This window comes from Mytilus trossulus, chromosome 2, assembly GCF_036588685.1.
Source record: "Mytilus trossulus isolate FHL-02 chromosome 2, PNRI_Mtr1.1.1.hap1, whole genome shotgun sequence".
Taxonomy (NCBI): domain Eukaryota; kingdom Metazoa; phylum Mollusca; class Bivalvia; order Mytilida; family Mytilidae; genus Mytilus; species Mytilus trossulus.
The window spans coordinates 76,039,899-76,056,750 of NC_086374.1; the positions used below are offsets into that span (position 1 = coordinate 76,039,899).

The 16,852-nt window shown below is 32.3% G+C and overlaps 1 protein-coding gene across 2 annotated transcripts in view; it reads left to right on the top strand.

The window, feature by feature from the left end:
• LOC134708028 (PAN2-PAN3 deadenylation complex catalytic subunit PAN2-like) overlaps positions 1-16,852 on the top strand; it is a 281,367-nt gene that overhangs the window by 219,756 nt on the left and 44,759 nt on the right. For both annotated transcript variants that reach the window (XM_063568271.1, XM_063568270.1), the window contains exons 22-24: positions 27-117; positions 5,918-6,072; positions 14,375-14,460. In XM_063568271.1, the coding sequence (XP_063424341.1) occupies positions 27-117; positions 5,918-6,072; positions 14,375-14,460 (332 nt within the window). The remainder of the gene's footprint in view (positions 1-26; positions 118-5,917; positions 6,073-14,374; positions 14,461-16,852) is intronic.

Below are 16,852 nucleotides of genomic sequence, written 5' to 3' on the forward strand. Positions count from 1 at the left end.
ATATTTTATTTATTTTATATTTTCAGCATGAGGCTACAAATTTCAACATGGACTGGAAAGTACCATGTACAATCTTCTTTGTTAAGAAAAATATTGTGAAGTGCTATGATACACAGGGTAAGTTATAAAAAACAATCACTTTAATATTCCTAAAAAAAATATATCCTATTATTCTAGCTCCATGTTCATATTTTCTACACAATAATTTAAGAACTAGAATCATGCAATAAAAGTAACAAAAAGTCTCAGCTCACCATCAGTATAACATAAAAAAAAAATATTTTTAGAGCACAAAAGAGAGTGTGCAAAAAACACAGTAAAAAAATTTAACCTTTGAAATTGATGTTGTGAAAACCCCATGTGAATTTCAAAAGTTGGCAGGTATGCAATTTGATTTTATTATACTATCAAAATTACATAAGATGAGACATCATTATCTGTTATTTCATGATGTGAATTTCTAGCTTATAATGAGTAATATGATAAATATATTTGGTATATATGATCCTTGAAAGAGCTTCATAACCTTCACACAGTGTTCACCAAATGACAAACTTTTAGACCTTCAAATTAACATTTCGGTATAAACAATCTTGAAATTGATAAAACAATCAACATAGAAGCACAGAGCACATGAAAAACAATTGAGTTGATTAAGCCAAGTTAATTTAGTTTTAATACTTTTCATGCATTTTAGTTTGTTAATTAAACTTTGTCATAACAGTTGTTTAAATGATTGGGTGTATCACTATATTTATTACCCCAATACTTGGATCAAGAACAAAATTGGTCAGCATCACTTCTACCATTTTCAGTTATGTCCCTTTATAACTTTGATATGATATCAAAGCAGGGGCATACTCTTTGTCCTATTGACACATTTCCCATTTATTTGTTTCTGTTCTGTTAGGTTTGCCTCAACCAAATGTTTTGAAACTTATACCACAAAACACACATCAAGTTTGAATTTAAGGGGTGTCACTATTATTGTTCTAGAGTTATGTTCCTTTACAAATGGATAAATTGCTGAATTTTTAGTTTAGTTTAAGCATATTTATTTATAGTGGATTGGGAAACATATTTTGCAACTTATATTAATTTTTAGTCTTGTACTGATGATGTTGAAGGGGCCTGAAGGTTTGCACTCTGTTGGTCTGTCTGTCCATGGGTCACTCTGGCAAATAAGTTTCCATATTTTTTAGCTCACCTGGCCCAAAGGGCCAAGTGAGCGTTTCTCATCACTTTGCGTCCGGCATCTGTCGTCGTCCGGCGTTAGCTTTTACAAAAATCTTCTCCTCTGAAACTACTGGGCCAAATCAAACCAAACTTAGCCACAATCATCATTGGGGTATCTAGTTTTAAAAATGTGTGGCGTGACCCGGTCAACCAACCAAGATGGCCACCACTGCTAAAAATAGAACATAGGGGTAAAATGCAGTTTTTGGCTTATAACTCAAAAACCAAAGCATTTAGAGCAAATCTAAAAGGAGTAAAAATGTTTATCAGGTCAAGATCTATCTGCCCTGAAATTTTCAGATGAATCGGTCAATCGGTTGTTGGGTTGCTGCCCCTGAATTGGTAAATTTGAGGAAATTTTGCTGTTTTTGGTTATTATCTTGAATATTATTATAGATAGAGATAAACTGTAAACAGCAATAATGTTCAGCAAGGTAAGATCTACAAATAAGTCAACATTACCAAAATGGTCAGTTGACCCGTTTAGGAGTTATTGCCATTTATAGTAAATTTTTAACCATTTTTCGTAAATTAAAGTTATCTTTTACAAAAATCTTCTCCTCTTAAACTACTAGGCCAAATTAATCCAAACTTGGCCACAATCATATTTGGGGTATATAGTTTAAAAAATAAGTGGCCTGACCTGGTCAACCAACTAAGATGGCCACCACAGCTAAAAATAGAATATAGGGGTAAAATGCAGTTTTTGGCTTATAACTCAAAAACCAAAGCATTTTGAGGAAATCTGACATGGGATAAAAAGGTTTATCCGAGTCATGATCTATCTGCCCTGAAATTTTCAGTTGAATCAGTCAACCCGTTGTTTGGTTGCTGCCCCTGAATTGGTAATTTTGAGAAAATTTTGCTGTTTTTGGTTATTATCTTGAATATTATTATAGATAGAGATAAACTTGTAAACATCAATAATGTTTAGCAAAGTTAGATTTACAAATAAGTCAACATGACCGAAATGGTCAGTTGACCCGTTTAGGAGTTATTGCCCTTTATAGTCAATTTTTAACCATTTTTCATAAATCTAAGTAATCTTTTACAAAATCTCCACTGAAACTACTAGGCCACAATCATCTTTGGGGTATCTAGTTTGAAAAAAGTGTCCGATGACCTGGCCATTCAACCAGGATGGCTGCCACGGCTAAAAATAGAACATAGGGGTAAAATGCAGTTTTTGGCTTATAACTATGAAACCAAAGCATTAAGAGCAAATCTGAAAGGAAGCTTAATTGTTAATCAAGTCAATATCTATCTGCCCTGAATTTTTCAGATGAATTGGACAACTGGTTGTTGGGTTGCTGCCCTCCAATTGGTAATTTTTAAAGAAATTTTGCCGTTTTTGGTTATCTTGAATACTATTATAGATAGCGATAAACTGTAAACAGCAATAATGTTCAGCAAAGTAAGATCTACAAATAAGTCAACATGAACTAAATGGTCAATTGACCCCTTAAGGAGTTATTGCCCTTTATAGTCAATTTTCATTAATTTGGTAAATTTATGTTAATTTTTACCAGATATAGTTCTCTGTTACTAATGGGCGAAGTTCATTATAGATATATTTGTTAGAAGCAAAATCGTTCAGTAAAGTAAGAACTTCAAACACATCACCATCACCAAAATACAATTTTGTCATGAATCCATTTGTGTCCTTTGTTTAATATGCACATAGACCAAGGTGAGCGACACAGGCTCTTTGGAGCCTCTAGTTTTGGATTCCCGCAAAAAAAGCGGGATCCCGCTGTTAATGTACTGGGATACAATTTCGGGATTTCCGTAAAAAAAAAACGGGATCTCGATGTAAATCCCAGTGGAAATATACTTGGATTCCCGGGCAAAAAAGCGGGATCCCAAAAATAAATCCCAGCAGGTATACATGCACCAATTCAAATTGCACTGCTACTGGCATTCCTGGGTTATTTATGCAAAAGGATACAGCTCATTTTCTCCTTTCTGTTAATTAATTTGCTGTCTCTGTACTTCCAATTAGAATTGCTGAGTAAATTATGGTAACTGGAATATGATATCTGCATCCAATCTGTACCATTGGCAGCTCTATTTAAAAATATCATTAAATCCCCTAAAAGTATCAAAAAAATCCACAAAGAATCATTTGTTCAATACTTTTTGACAGCAACAAATTAAATAGAAATATTATTGCATGTTTATACAGTAGATTGTAAGCTAGTCCAAATAATTATGAAGTCTTGGAAGGCTTTTTTTTTTAACTAGCGACTTATTATTTTCACCAAATAAACATACATACAACTGAATTAAATTTTTACATACCTACTAGATATGCCTGTTATGTGACAACAAGTTTAGGGTATTCATTGTATATTGTAAAAAAATAAATGATTTTCAGCTTATGCTTTCAGACTTTCTGATGTTGATTTGCTCAAATAAAAACCATTAAAATCATAGTTCCTCCATAAATTATTTTTATAATCATTATATGCACACATACACATGTTAAATTAAATTATTAATGCACTTATCTGAAAACATCTTCATCTTCGTCCTCAATAATTCAGCGTAAACAGATTTTGATGACGTTTTTACCAGTACACTATGCGACGTGACAACTCGACCCAAATTATATCGGCCAGAAGTTCATCTGTCTCCTTAACAGTATTATAAATAAATTAAGGGTATCGCATAATAGTATTAATTACTGGCCAGTTTTTACTAAATATAAGAAAAGAATACTTTATTAATCAGCACATGGTGCATGTGGATAGGATAGTGGCCGCATTAGTTAGGACAGTATTTTCTAGGGTCAAACTGTTCAGTTCAATTTAAAACAAAGCACGTGGTCATGATTTTTTTTTACATTTTATATAAGTTGAGAAACCAACGTTTTACGATATCGATCATTATCTTATCATTGATGCCAGACGACAACTAATAGAAACGCATTTATGGGAACTTGGGAACATCAGAAACGCCCAAGCTTGTCTGGCAAAACACCGACATTTCTCAGACGCCCTGCCATTTTAATCGCGAAAATCTCAGCATTTTTCTAACTTATAAATATCAGTCAAACTGAATATTAATTAATTGACACTTAAATGTGATTGGCTTCACCTGACAGCTTTGGTGTCATACACATTAATTGTAAGTTAACACCAATCACCTGTACTTATGTACACAAACAAAACAGTTACATATTTTCAACAACATAATTATGGTTCATATACAATTTCACATTTTAACTAGACTGAGATCCCAGCTTCAGACAGTTATCCTGGTTTCGGATCCTGGCTTTAAACAGTTCGGATTGTGATCCCAGCTTCAGACAGTTACCCCGATTGGGATCCCAGTGTTCAATATTTATCCTGTTTCATCTAGACTGAAATCCCGACTTCAGACAGTTGTCCCGAATGGGATCCCAGTTTCAGAAATGTATCCCGAATGGGATCCTAACTACAGATGATTATTCCGGCTTTTCACGACAATTCCACCGGGATTGCATTGGGATCCCGATGGATCCCGTTTTGTTTTCTCTTGGGTACTGTTTGATGTTATGCCCCTTTACAAATGGAAAAAATGCATTTTTTGTTTATTTTTTTTTGTTCTGTAACTATAGTTGACCGCAACTAAATGTTATAAAATTTTTACACTATGCTTACTACCACAAAACACAGATCAAGTTTGAATTTAGGTGTGGTCACTTATACCGTTCAATGCCGTTTTCAGGTGCTATTAGCAACAGGTCAACAGTTGTTTAATAGTAAATGGACTAATTGCATGCATACAAGTCCATCTGGAAGGGTTATTTTCACCTTGTCCATTCATGATTGGTTATCATTAAACACACAATTACAGATACAAATCATTCACAAATAGAATCAAACAAGTGGTAGGTCCATCATATTTGGTATGCTGTTTTATAAGCATTGGCATATCTCATTTCCATGGAGATAATTTGGCTCCGCCCCCTGAGTCATGGTCTAGTGACTTTGAAATTTTTTGTAAGTTATCATGTTTGTGATTAGGTTAGTTCAAGGGGAACCATTAGTGATAGGCCAAGGTTAATTGGTATTCAGTTATATAAGCATTGCCACATCTCATTTCCATGGAGAATATTTGGCCTGCCCCTCAGTCACAGTCTAATGACTTTGATGCCTTTTATAGCTGACTATGCGGTATGGGCTTTGCTCATTGTTGAAGGCCGTACGGTGACCTATAGTTGTTAATGTCTGTGTCATTTTGGTCTCTTGTGGACAGTTGTCTCATTGGCAATCATACCACATCTTCTTTTTTATATTTAAAACTTATCTTAGTTTACATGTATTAGTTTGTGATTAGTTAACTTTAAGATGAACTGCTAATAAGTGTTAAATCAATGATATTTGGTATGCAAATTTATTTACATTTGCAAGTATTGTTCTATGGAGATTATATAGCTCCACCCCCTCTTTATGCTTCATTGACTTCGAGTTTTCGACAACAAGGTTCAACTGTATATGTCAATTCTTATTTTGAATATTTTATCAGTATGGCCACTGACAGACAAAGCAAAGAGTAACCTTATGGTTCAAAACACTATATTCTTTTTATTAATGACAGAGTTATAGCATGCATAGTATATATGGTTTAGTCTACTTAGTGAAGAATCCAAATAAGAATAGATCTTTTAATAATTAGTATAATTTGGTCTATTTAGTGAAAATTCCTATATCAGAAGATGTCTTGTATGATGACAATTGTCTAGTTAGTCCTGAAAGGAGGAAGATAACTTTTACAACCCTCATAGATGAAGAACGCCCAAAGGAAAAGGATGTTGTAGGCTTAGATGCTGAATTTGTTTCATTGAATCAGGTAAAAGTAGTTTAAGTCCTCATATTACACTACAACAAGAGGGAGTTCACATTGCCTTATAAATTACATAACATGAATAAAACAGAATTTTTTCTGACATTAATGCATCTTTCTTTGCATGGGTTCTTCCTTAGATTTAAACTTTTTCAAACATTGAAATTGTTCACCTTTATTTTCTTTTATAATTATCTTTTCTGCTCAAGGATGAAATTATAATCTTAAAATGTTTTCTATGTATCTCTATAGATAGTCAAAATCAGCAAAATTATACCCTTTGGGTATTGCTCCACAATTAATGGATAATTATATGACTTTAGCTTTTAAACAAAAGCAATTGTCAGAACCATGTTCATGTGTTGTTTTACCAAGTTCACATGTGTGCAGGTGTGAGATATAATTATGCAAATACCACCTTTTCAGTTAATAAAGGAGCATAAGCTATTAAATTCATTTATGTGACTCAAATTCTCATATTATATTTATGAAATACTAAAATATATATCTAAATATTTAAGTCTAAAATAACCAATTTACGATGCATATTTGCTTGATAATATGTATCAGCATTTCCTGTGTATTTTAGTCTATACACCATCCAATTGTCCAATGAGATGACCTTCAAATATAAAAAAAAGATGTGGTATGATTGCCATCAAGACTGTCTCCTCAAGAGACAAAATGACACATAAAAAAACGAACTATGTATGTAGGTCACCTTCAACAATGAACAACACCCACAATGCAGTCAGCTACAAAAGGCCCAGAATTGACAGCAGTCATAACTAGATATAAAACATAAACATAGTTATAAATAGATAGATAGCAAACTCATGCAAATAGGTCTGTTTGATTTAATATTAAAGGTTAAAAATATTTGTTCATATTGGTTTTTTACCTGTATAAGAATGAGTTGTGGAATCAATCAAATTGTTAACCTTTGTTTCACTTTCAAGGTTGACATAAAAAAAAAGCTACTCAAATTCAATCATGCTTTGTAAAAGAACACAGATTTTATGTTGGTTCCTTAATTTACCATTGTCATGTAAACATCAGATATTAAGAAAATGTTCCTTTTATAAACAAAAGTAATGTTTTTACAATGTAATTGTGCACAAATAAAGATTCCAAGGCAAATCTTAGTATACTTATGTTGCTCACTTCAAATGATGCACTGTTGATTTAACAATTTACACTAATACATCAAAGGAGTATGTTCGATAAGGTCCTAAAATGGCCCCCTTTTTTAGCTTAAATTTCAAATTTGGATTTATCAACAAATATCACGATAAATTATTGCTAATACATTGACTAGCTAGGATATTAACCATTTTGTTGAAAATTTAACGTTTCTGCGTTCCATTATGACGTCACAAGTTGTACTCATATTGATTTTTCAAGAAAAAATCAATGAAAATGGGTGACTTTCCATAGATTATTGGACAGGAAACATAGAGCGCATACGTCGACAACAAAGATCTTTTAAAATAATGTTTGTTAAGACATTTCACATGTCTTATTTGAATATTAAGCTTGTCGACACCTGCGCTCTATGTTTCCTTGTCCTTTATTTGGGTGAAATCTAGCTGATTTTGTCAAATTTCACCAAAATTCCTTATCTTGACCTTTTTACCTCACCTGGCCCATAGGGCCAAGTGAGCTTTTCTCAGCACTTGGCTTCCAGCGTCTGTCGTCCGGCGTCGTGAACTTTTACAAAAATATTCTCCTCTGAAACTACTGGGCCATATTAAACCAAACTTGGCCACAATCATCATTGGGGTATCTAGTTTAAAAAATGTGTCCTATGACCCGGTCAACCAACCAAGATGGCCGATACGGCTAAAAATAGAACATAGGGGTAAATTGCAGTTTTTGGCTTATAACTCAAAAACCAAAGCATTTAGAGCAAATCTGACAAGTGGTAAAATTGTTCATCAGGTCAACATCTATCTGCCCTGAAATTTTCAGATGAATCAGACAACCCGTTGTTGGGTTGCTGCCCCTAAATTGTTAATTATAAGGAAATTTTACTGTTTTTGGTTATTATCTTGAATATTATTATAGATGGAGATATTCTGTAAACAGCAATAATGTTCAGCAAATACGCGTATGGTTGGACCATATGAGTATATACCCATATGGTCATGACCATACGCGTATGGTCCAGATACTCATATGGTCCGGAACATAACCACAGAAGGAAGGTTGGGATCGATTTTGGGTGGTATGGTCCCAACAGTTTAGGAATAATTTAGAGCCAAAAAGAAGCCCAAATCAACATTTTTCTAGTTTCCAGACAATAACTTTTGGAACAGTGTATGGTTATCTCAGAAATTATACCACAAGTTTCCATACCTCAAAGAGATGGTTATTATCTTGAATATTATTATAGATGGAGATATTCTGTAAACAGCAATAATGTTCAGCAAAGTAAGATTTACAAATAGGTCAACATGACCAAAATGGTCAATTGACCCCTTTAGGAGTTATTGCCCTTTATAGTCAATTTTAACCATTTTTGGTAAATCTTGGTTAACTTTTACAAAAATCTTCTCCTCTGAAACTACTGGGCCAAATTTTACCAAACACAGCCAGAATCATTTTTAGGCTATCTAGTTTAAAAATTGTGTTTTGTGACCTGGCAAACCAACCAAGATGGCTGCAAGGGCTAAAAATAGAACATAGGGGTAAAATGCAGTTTTTGGCTTCTAACTCAAATACCAAAGCATTTAGAGCAAATCTGACAAGGGGTAAAATTGTTTATCTGGTCAAGATCTATCTGCTCTGAAATTTTTAGATGAATAGGTTGCTGCCCCTAAATTGGTAATTTTAAGGAAATTTTGCTGTTTTGTGTTATTATCTTGAATATTATTATAGATAGAGATAAACTGTAAACAGCAATATTGTACAGCAATTTAAGACTCAAAAATAAGTCATAGTGACCAAAATGGTCAATTGACCCCCTAGAAGTTATTGTAATCAATTTTTAAAAAACAATTTTCATAAAATTTGTAAATTTTTACTAACATTTTCTACTGAAACTACACGGACAAGTTCATTATAGATAGAGATAATTGTAAGCAGCAAGAATGTTCAGTAAAGTAAGATGTACAAACATATCACAATCACCTAAACACAATTTTGTCATGAACTGTCTGCTTCCTTTGTTTAATTCACATATACCAAGGTGAGCGACACAGGCTCTTTAGAGCCTCTAGTATACTACCGCAAACAAACTTTGCTTAATATAATTCTATGGTGTCAGCGTCTGCATGGGCATTGTCTTGAGTCACATTTGGTACCTGGACAATAACTTTAGTTAAAGTAAATGGATCTCTTAAGAAATTTGACCAGAAGGTTCAATACCACAAACAGAAGTTTGGGATTTTTTTTTTTTTTTTTGGGGGGGGGGGGGGGGGTTATGGTATCAACAGTTTAGAAATAAAGGGACTACCAGTAATAGATTTAATGGAAATTTGCCTGATGTGTAAAATTCTTGCCAGATTTTTATGAAATTCATGTTATAGGTTTCTATGAAATTCATGTTATAGGTTTCTATGTTTTTGACAATTTCGAATATTCAATATATACTGATCAATAATTTTTATATGACCGCAAAACTTTAAAATTTTTGTGGTCATATATTGGTATTATGTTGTCTTCAGCAGCGTCTGAAGACATTTGGCTTTAGGACAATAACTTCAGTATAAGAAAACAAAAATCTATGAAATTTAAACACAAGGTATATATATGTTCCGGACCATATGAGTATTTGGACCATACGTGTATGGTCTTGACCATATGCGTATACTCATATGGTCCGACCGTACGCGTATGGTCAGTCCATATGAGTATTATACTCGTTTGGTTATTAACAGGCCGGACCATATGAGTATTTGGACCATATAGGTATTTTTTTTCAAATATACAATAGAAATAAAACAATCAACTTTATCTTAAAAACAAATGTGTTTACAAAAAAAATGATTTAGTTTTACATTTCAAAAGCTACATAAACATTAAATATTGATGCCACAGTCAGTTGATCTTAGTTTTCATTGCTAATTGTATTCGTGTATACTTTTGTATATTTCGAATGACCTTCACACGGTACCATACATGTAGCTTTTCTGCGATTGCTTGTTTTGGCTGCGTGCAGTGATATCGATTGGGACAGTTCAGATGTGTCTACAGTGTTTTTAAGAAACTCTAGATCTCCAATATCGTAAAATAAATATTACAGATCAAATTAAATAAAAGCAGTGGCTATTTCATAGCTCTTAAATGCTATTTTACCAGTCTTATAATAAAGATTAAAATAGAAATATAGAAATAAAGAATAGAAAAAAATAATGAAACATACACTTTTAATATTTTACTTATCAAAAATGTCTTAAAAAATGTCATGATCTTTAAATAAATAGCATGATCCTTGTCGGTGATGTAACCTACTTTACACAATAAAATTCCTTTTAAAATATGTTCATTTGATTTTGACATCTTCTTATTATTTTTCTTACAAATAGTAAGTAATATTAACTGTGTGAAACTGTTTTTTTTTTAATAAGTTGTTTTAATATATAAAAAATGACATTTTATTGACGTTACAACCAGGAGGGTCACACCAAATGAAGAGTTTAAAAGTATACGTGTTGATTACCCCGACCATACGCGTATGGTCATGACCATATGGGTATATACTCATATGGTCCGACCATACGCGTACCAGCGGTATATACTCATATGGTCTGGAACATAACCACAGAAGGAAGGTTGGGATCGATTTTGGGTGGTATGGTCCCAACAGTTTAGGAATAATTTAAAGCCAAAAAGAAGCCCAAATCAACATTTTTCTAGTTTCCAGACAATAACTTTTGGAACAGTGTATGGATATCTCAGAAATTATACCACAAGTTTCCATACCTCAAAGAGATGGTTAGGATCGGCTTGTGGGGATTATGACTCAAACCTGTTAGAAATTAGGGTTTCATGGTTAATGGACAATTACTTTAAAAGTACAGTGTGTTGTGTTTGAATAACCTCCCTTACACTGCTTTTGAATAATGTATAAAGAAATGTTGTATTGTCTTGAGGTGATTAGCTGTCAGTTTATTTTTAGAACTTACTGTTTTAAAAATGTTGCTTAAGGAATATTAATTTTAGCCATGTACATTATTTTCTATTTTAAGACTTTTATGATGTATTTAAAGGGTTAATTATGGTTGCAAACTCCTTTGGAAATTTGATATAAGATTATGACCATACAAAAAAGGGGGGGGGGTCAATTCACAACAGCATAGTGTGTTGCACAAAAGCAAATAAAAGGGGTGTAAAATTATTTAATTTATTTTTTTTTATTTTTTTTTAGTGGAGGGGACAGGGGTCAATTCACAACAGCATGGTGCACAAAAGCAAAGAATTGAATATAAATTCAAATCATTTAACCAATTCTAAGTTGTTTCGACTACAGTTATTCTTGTACCAGAAACCTATTATGTTTCAAATATTTAATTACAATCCAATTCAGACCTGTATCAAGCGCAAATATTGTCCATTTTTGCCTCAACTGTTCAGGGTTGGACCTTTGTGGTCGTATCCAGCTGAGTTTGTGAAGCAATTTTTTAAAAGAGTAATGCATACCTGTCAACCTGTGATGATGAAAATGCAGGTCATGACCTGCATTGAAGAATCAAATCTCAGGTCATAACGCGTACAAACTTTTTTCGAGCAGAATTTCAGTATTTAATGGTACATTTTCTTAAAATGTAAATCAAAGATACCAAAACATCAATGCATGTTGACTTGGTTAAGTCATTTTAAATTCTATTAATTATTATTTTAATGCACTTTTAAAGATTTTTTTTATAAATTTGAGTAACACATGTGTTGTTTGGATTTAGATTATGAAACACAACAATTTATTATTCAAATAACATTTTTAAAGGTGTGACATTACTAGCTATGTAGCTTTTTAACATACCAACTCCTTCCAACAAATGGCAGTTTTTAACGACCTTGACTGGCTATACAGCCCTTCCCTGGTCAGTTAAATTAAATGGAAATTAGAGTATGATAAAATATAGTAATACAGTTAAAGGAAGTATAAATGTAAAATATAATCTTCAAACTATTTTTTAAAAATTGTATAAAGGTATAAAAATAATGATAAGTTATTTTTCAATATGTATTTGAATTTTATATTTTCATTATTAAAATCTTTTTCACCCATAAAACGTAAATATAAGGAATAATTTTGAATAGTGACAAATAAGGGGAAGTAAATCTTGGTTGAAATATTTTTGTAACCCAATAGTGCAATTTATTTACGACCTAAAGCTAAGGTAATTGGTGTTAATTAACAGTGTGTTTGACACCAAAGCTGTAAAGTGAAGCCATGCACTTAATTTTACAGTTTAGATAGCTAGATGAACTTTCTGTTCATGGAAGAATTACGAATTTGCCGGTATTTCAATTGAATATTACTTATGAAATCAATCTCAGTCTAAGAAATACGGGTGAAATCGGGTCATTTTCGGAATTCCCGGGTTATTTCAATGACCCGGTGGGTGATATGGGTGAGCCCTCAGAATTGTGAAAATCTCGGGTCACACCCGCAGAAAACGGGTCAGTTGACAGCTATGGTAATGCCCCTTTGATATATTGATTTTATGGAAAAATTACTGTCATGTGTTAAATTCTTGCCTGAATTTTATGAGATTTATGTTTTAAGTTTAAATTATCAATGTTTAAGTCATTTTTATACGATTGCAAATATTGAAAAAAAAATTGGTCGTATATTGGTATGATGTTGGCATCGTTGTCGTCCGAAGACATTTGGTTTTTGCACTATAACTTTATTATAAGTTAATAGAAATCTATAAAATTTAAACATAAGGTTTATGACCATAAAAGGAAGGTTGGGATTGGTTTTGGGAGTTTTGGTCCCAACATTTTAGGAATTGGGGGTCAAAAAGGGCCCAAATAAGCATTTTCTTGGTTTTCACACTATAACTTTAGTTTAAGTAAATAGAAATCTATGAAATTTTGACAGAAGGTTTATGACCACAAAAGAAAGGTTGGGATTGATTTTGGAAGTTTTTGGTTCAAACTGTATAGGAATAAAGGGCAAAAAAAGGGCCCAAATAAGCATTATTCTTGGTTTTTGCACAATTACTTAAGTATATATATTAGCTGTATTTGGTATGTTGGTTCCTTAATTTACCATTGTCATGTAAACATCAGATATTTAGAAAATGTTCCTTCTATAAACAAAAGTAATGTTTTTGGTCCTCAATGCTTCGTACTTTATTTGGCCTTTTTAACATTTTTGGAATCGAGCGTCACTGATGAGTCTTTTGTAGACGAAACGCGCGTCTGGCGTATATACTAAATTTAGTCCTGGTATCTGTGATGAGTTTATAAGTAAATAGAAATCAATGAAATTTAAACACAAGGTTTTATACAGTATACAATGTATATTCACTTTTACTACCAACTGATAAATTAAAACTAACTTAGCCATTCAGTGATAACAAGAATTTATTTTACATTTTAATATTTTATGATGTATTTAAATGAGTAGATATTGTTGCAAACTCCATTAGAAATTTGAATTGAGATCAGTTTTGGAATAAGGGAAAGGGGGTTGTCAAAAATTATCATAAATAAAAAGAAAATTTCTTCAAACATTTTTTTTGAGAGGATTAGTATTCAACAGCATAGTGAAACAGCATAGTGAATTAAATCAAAAGTTTTAAGTTCATTAGACCACATTCATTCTGTGTCAGAAACTTATGCTGTGTCAATGCAACTATTTAATCACAATCCAAATTTTGAGCTGAATCCAGCTTGAATAACAACGTCCATACTTTCAGGGTTCAACTTCTGCGGTAGTATTAACTTTCGCCCTGCGGAGCATCTGGTTAAAGTTTTATGTTATTTTCAACAGTCAAAGAAAATATGTGGGTTTTTGTTTTTTTTTTAAGTTTTATGAAACATGAATACTGGTTGACCCATATCTATATTTATAGTCAAAGTGAAAGGTACCCCCTTAAACTCATGTAAATAAATTAATATATGTAGTCCATGCAACTTAAAGTTTTGCTTTGAAAAATGAAATAAAATAACATGCTCACAAATATTGGTGCATAAGTATTTTCTGCTTCTGAAACAAATTTCTTGATTGGGATTATTTTCATTTGCTTACCAGACAGTTGTTCTGTAATATAGGAACAGGTGAAATATGCTGAACATCAAATTTTATCTTAATTTCAAAAGTTTCAAATTGAATGTGTAATATCTTTAGGAAGAATCTGAGTTAAGAAGCGATGGTACAAGGTCTACAATTAAACCAAGTCATCTTACAGCAGCTAGAATTACTTGTCTTCGAGGGTAAGTTTTGATTTCATGCTACGGATAACTCACACTGGTTGTTCAAATTTGACAGAATGATATTTTATAATAAAAAAATATATATTTGAATTATGTCCCCTTACTAAAGTAACATATATATATTTAATTATAACTTAACTCTAGTTTGCTTTTCTAAAAATGTTCTTGTTCGGTTACATGCGTATCTTGTTACAAATAATCTGACAAGGGGTTAAAATGTTTATTAGGTCAAGATCTATCAGCCCTAAAATTTTATTTAATTGGTAATTTTAAGGAAATTTTGCAGTTTTTGGTCATTATCTTGAATATTATTATAGATAAAGATAAACTGTAGACAGCAAACATGATCAGCAAAGTAAGATCTACACAGAAGTTAGTATGATCAAAATTGTCAATTGACCCCTTAAGGGGTTATTGTCCTTTAATGACAATTTTTCACAATTTGTTCATCATATTTGCTAAGTTAAAAAAATCTTCTCCTCTAAAACTACTCGACCAAATTCAACCAAACTTCAACTGAATGATTAGTAGGGTGTATAAAATAAAGTTTGTGTTTTATTTTCTATTTCGTCAAAAAACATGGCCGTCATGGCTAAAAATAGAACACAGGGTAAAATGCATTTTTTGGCTTATATCTCAAAATCTCCAGCATATAGAGCAAATAAGACAAGAAGTTAAAGTATTTATTAGGTCACAGTCTACCTGTCCTGAAATTTTCAGCTGAATTGGGTAACTGGTTTTTCAGGTATAATGCCCCTGAATTGATGATTTTAAAGAAATTTTGCAGTTTTTGGTTATTATCTTGAATATTATTATAGATACAGATAAACTGTTAATAGCAAAAATGTTAAGCAAAGTAAGATCTACAAGTAAGTTAATTTGACCAAAATTGTCAATTGACCCCTTAAGGAGTTATTGCCCTTTAAAGACTTTTTTCACAATTTGTTCATCATGTTGACTTACTTTAAAAAATCTTCTCCTTTGAAACTGCTGTATCAATTTCAGCCAAACTTAGGCTAAATGAGTTTCAGAGTATCTAGTATAAATTTTATATTTTATTTCCTTGTATGTCAAGAAACATAGCTCCTATGGCTAAAATAGAACATAGGAGAAAATGATTTTTTTTTGCTTTTGAAGAAAAAAGGAGGATTCAAAGAACATTTAAATAAATTGAAAAGCCAAAATAATCATTGATGAGAGATTTAACCAAAAAAATTAAGGTGAGCGATTCAGGCTCTTGAGAGCCTCTTGTTGATAATCTTTACCTCTGTTTAATACAAATAACTGAATTTTCATCATCTATCAAATGCCATACAATTTGATTTGTTATTATTGTCCACAGAACATTATTGGGGAAAATCTTCTTAATTATCTGAAAATGTTAGATTTTGCATGAAGAATCTAACTTTTTGGAATTTGAATGTTAAAAGTGATAAGTTGTAAAAGCTGTTTATCTGCACATTCAGTGCTTGAAGCTTGTGAAACATGTAAGATATCTTAGTTAAACTTTTGCATTATTGAACATTAGATAAGTATTTATGAAGTTAGATTTAGCATTGATAGGCAGTTACATGTTTGTTTTGGTTGGGGGCCTCTGTGCCCTAATGGTCAAAAGAAGTCGAACTACTGTATCATTAAAATTGAGAAAGGAAATGGTGAATATGTCAAAGCGACAACCACCCGACCATAGAGCAAACAACAGCCGAAGGCAACCAATGGGTCTTCAATGTAGCGAAAATTCCCGCACCCGTAGGAGTCCTTCAGCTGGCCCCTAAAATATGCATAATAGTACAGTGATAATGGACATCATACTAAACTCCGAATTATACACAAGAAACTAAAATTTAAAAATCATACAAGACTAACAAAGGCCAAAGGCTCCTGACTTGGGACAGGCGCAAAATTGCGGTGGGGTTAAACATGTTTATGAGATCTCAACCCTCCCCTATACCTCTAGCCAATGTAGAAAAGTTAAAGAATAACAATACGCACATTAAAATTCAGTTCAAGAGAAGTCCAAGTCCGATGTCAAAAGATGTAACAAAAGAAAATAAATAAAATGACAATAATACATAAATAACAACAGACTACTAGCAGTTAACTGACATGCCAGCTCCAGACCTCAATTAAACTGATTGAAAGATTATGTCTTCATCATATAAATATTAGGTACAATCCCTCCCGTTAGGGGTTTAGTATCATACTATCATAAAATATATGAGAAGAACATAACCCGTGTCATGCCAACAACTGTTTTTTTTAGAAATAAATGTGTTTAGTTCCGATGCAAAGACCCTATCAGTGAATCAATGTTAAAGCCAAAATATGCAATCTTTAATGACTTGACAACAGTATCGTAATTATATCCCTTCTTAATAAGTCTATTTAAAGG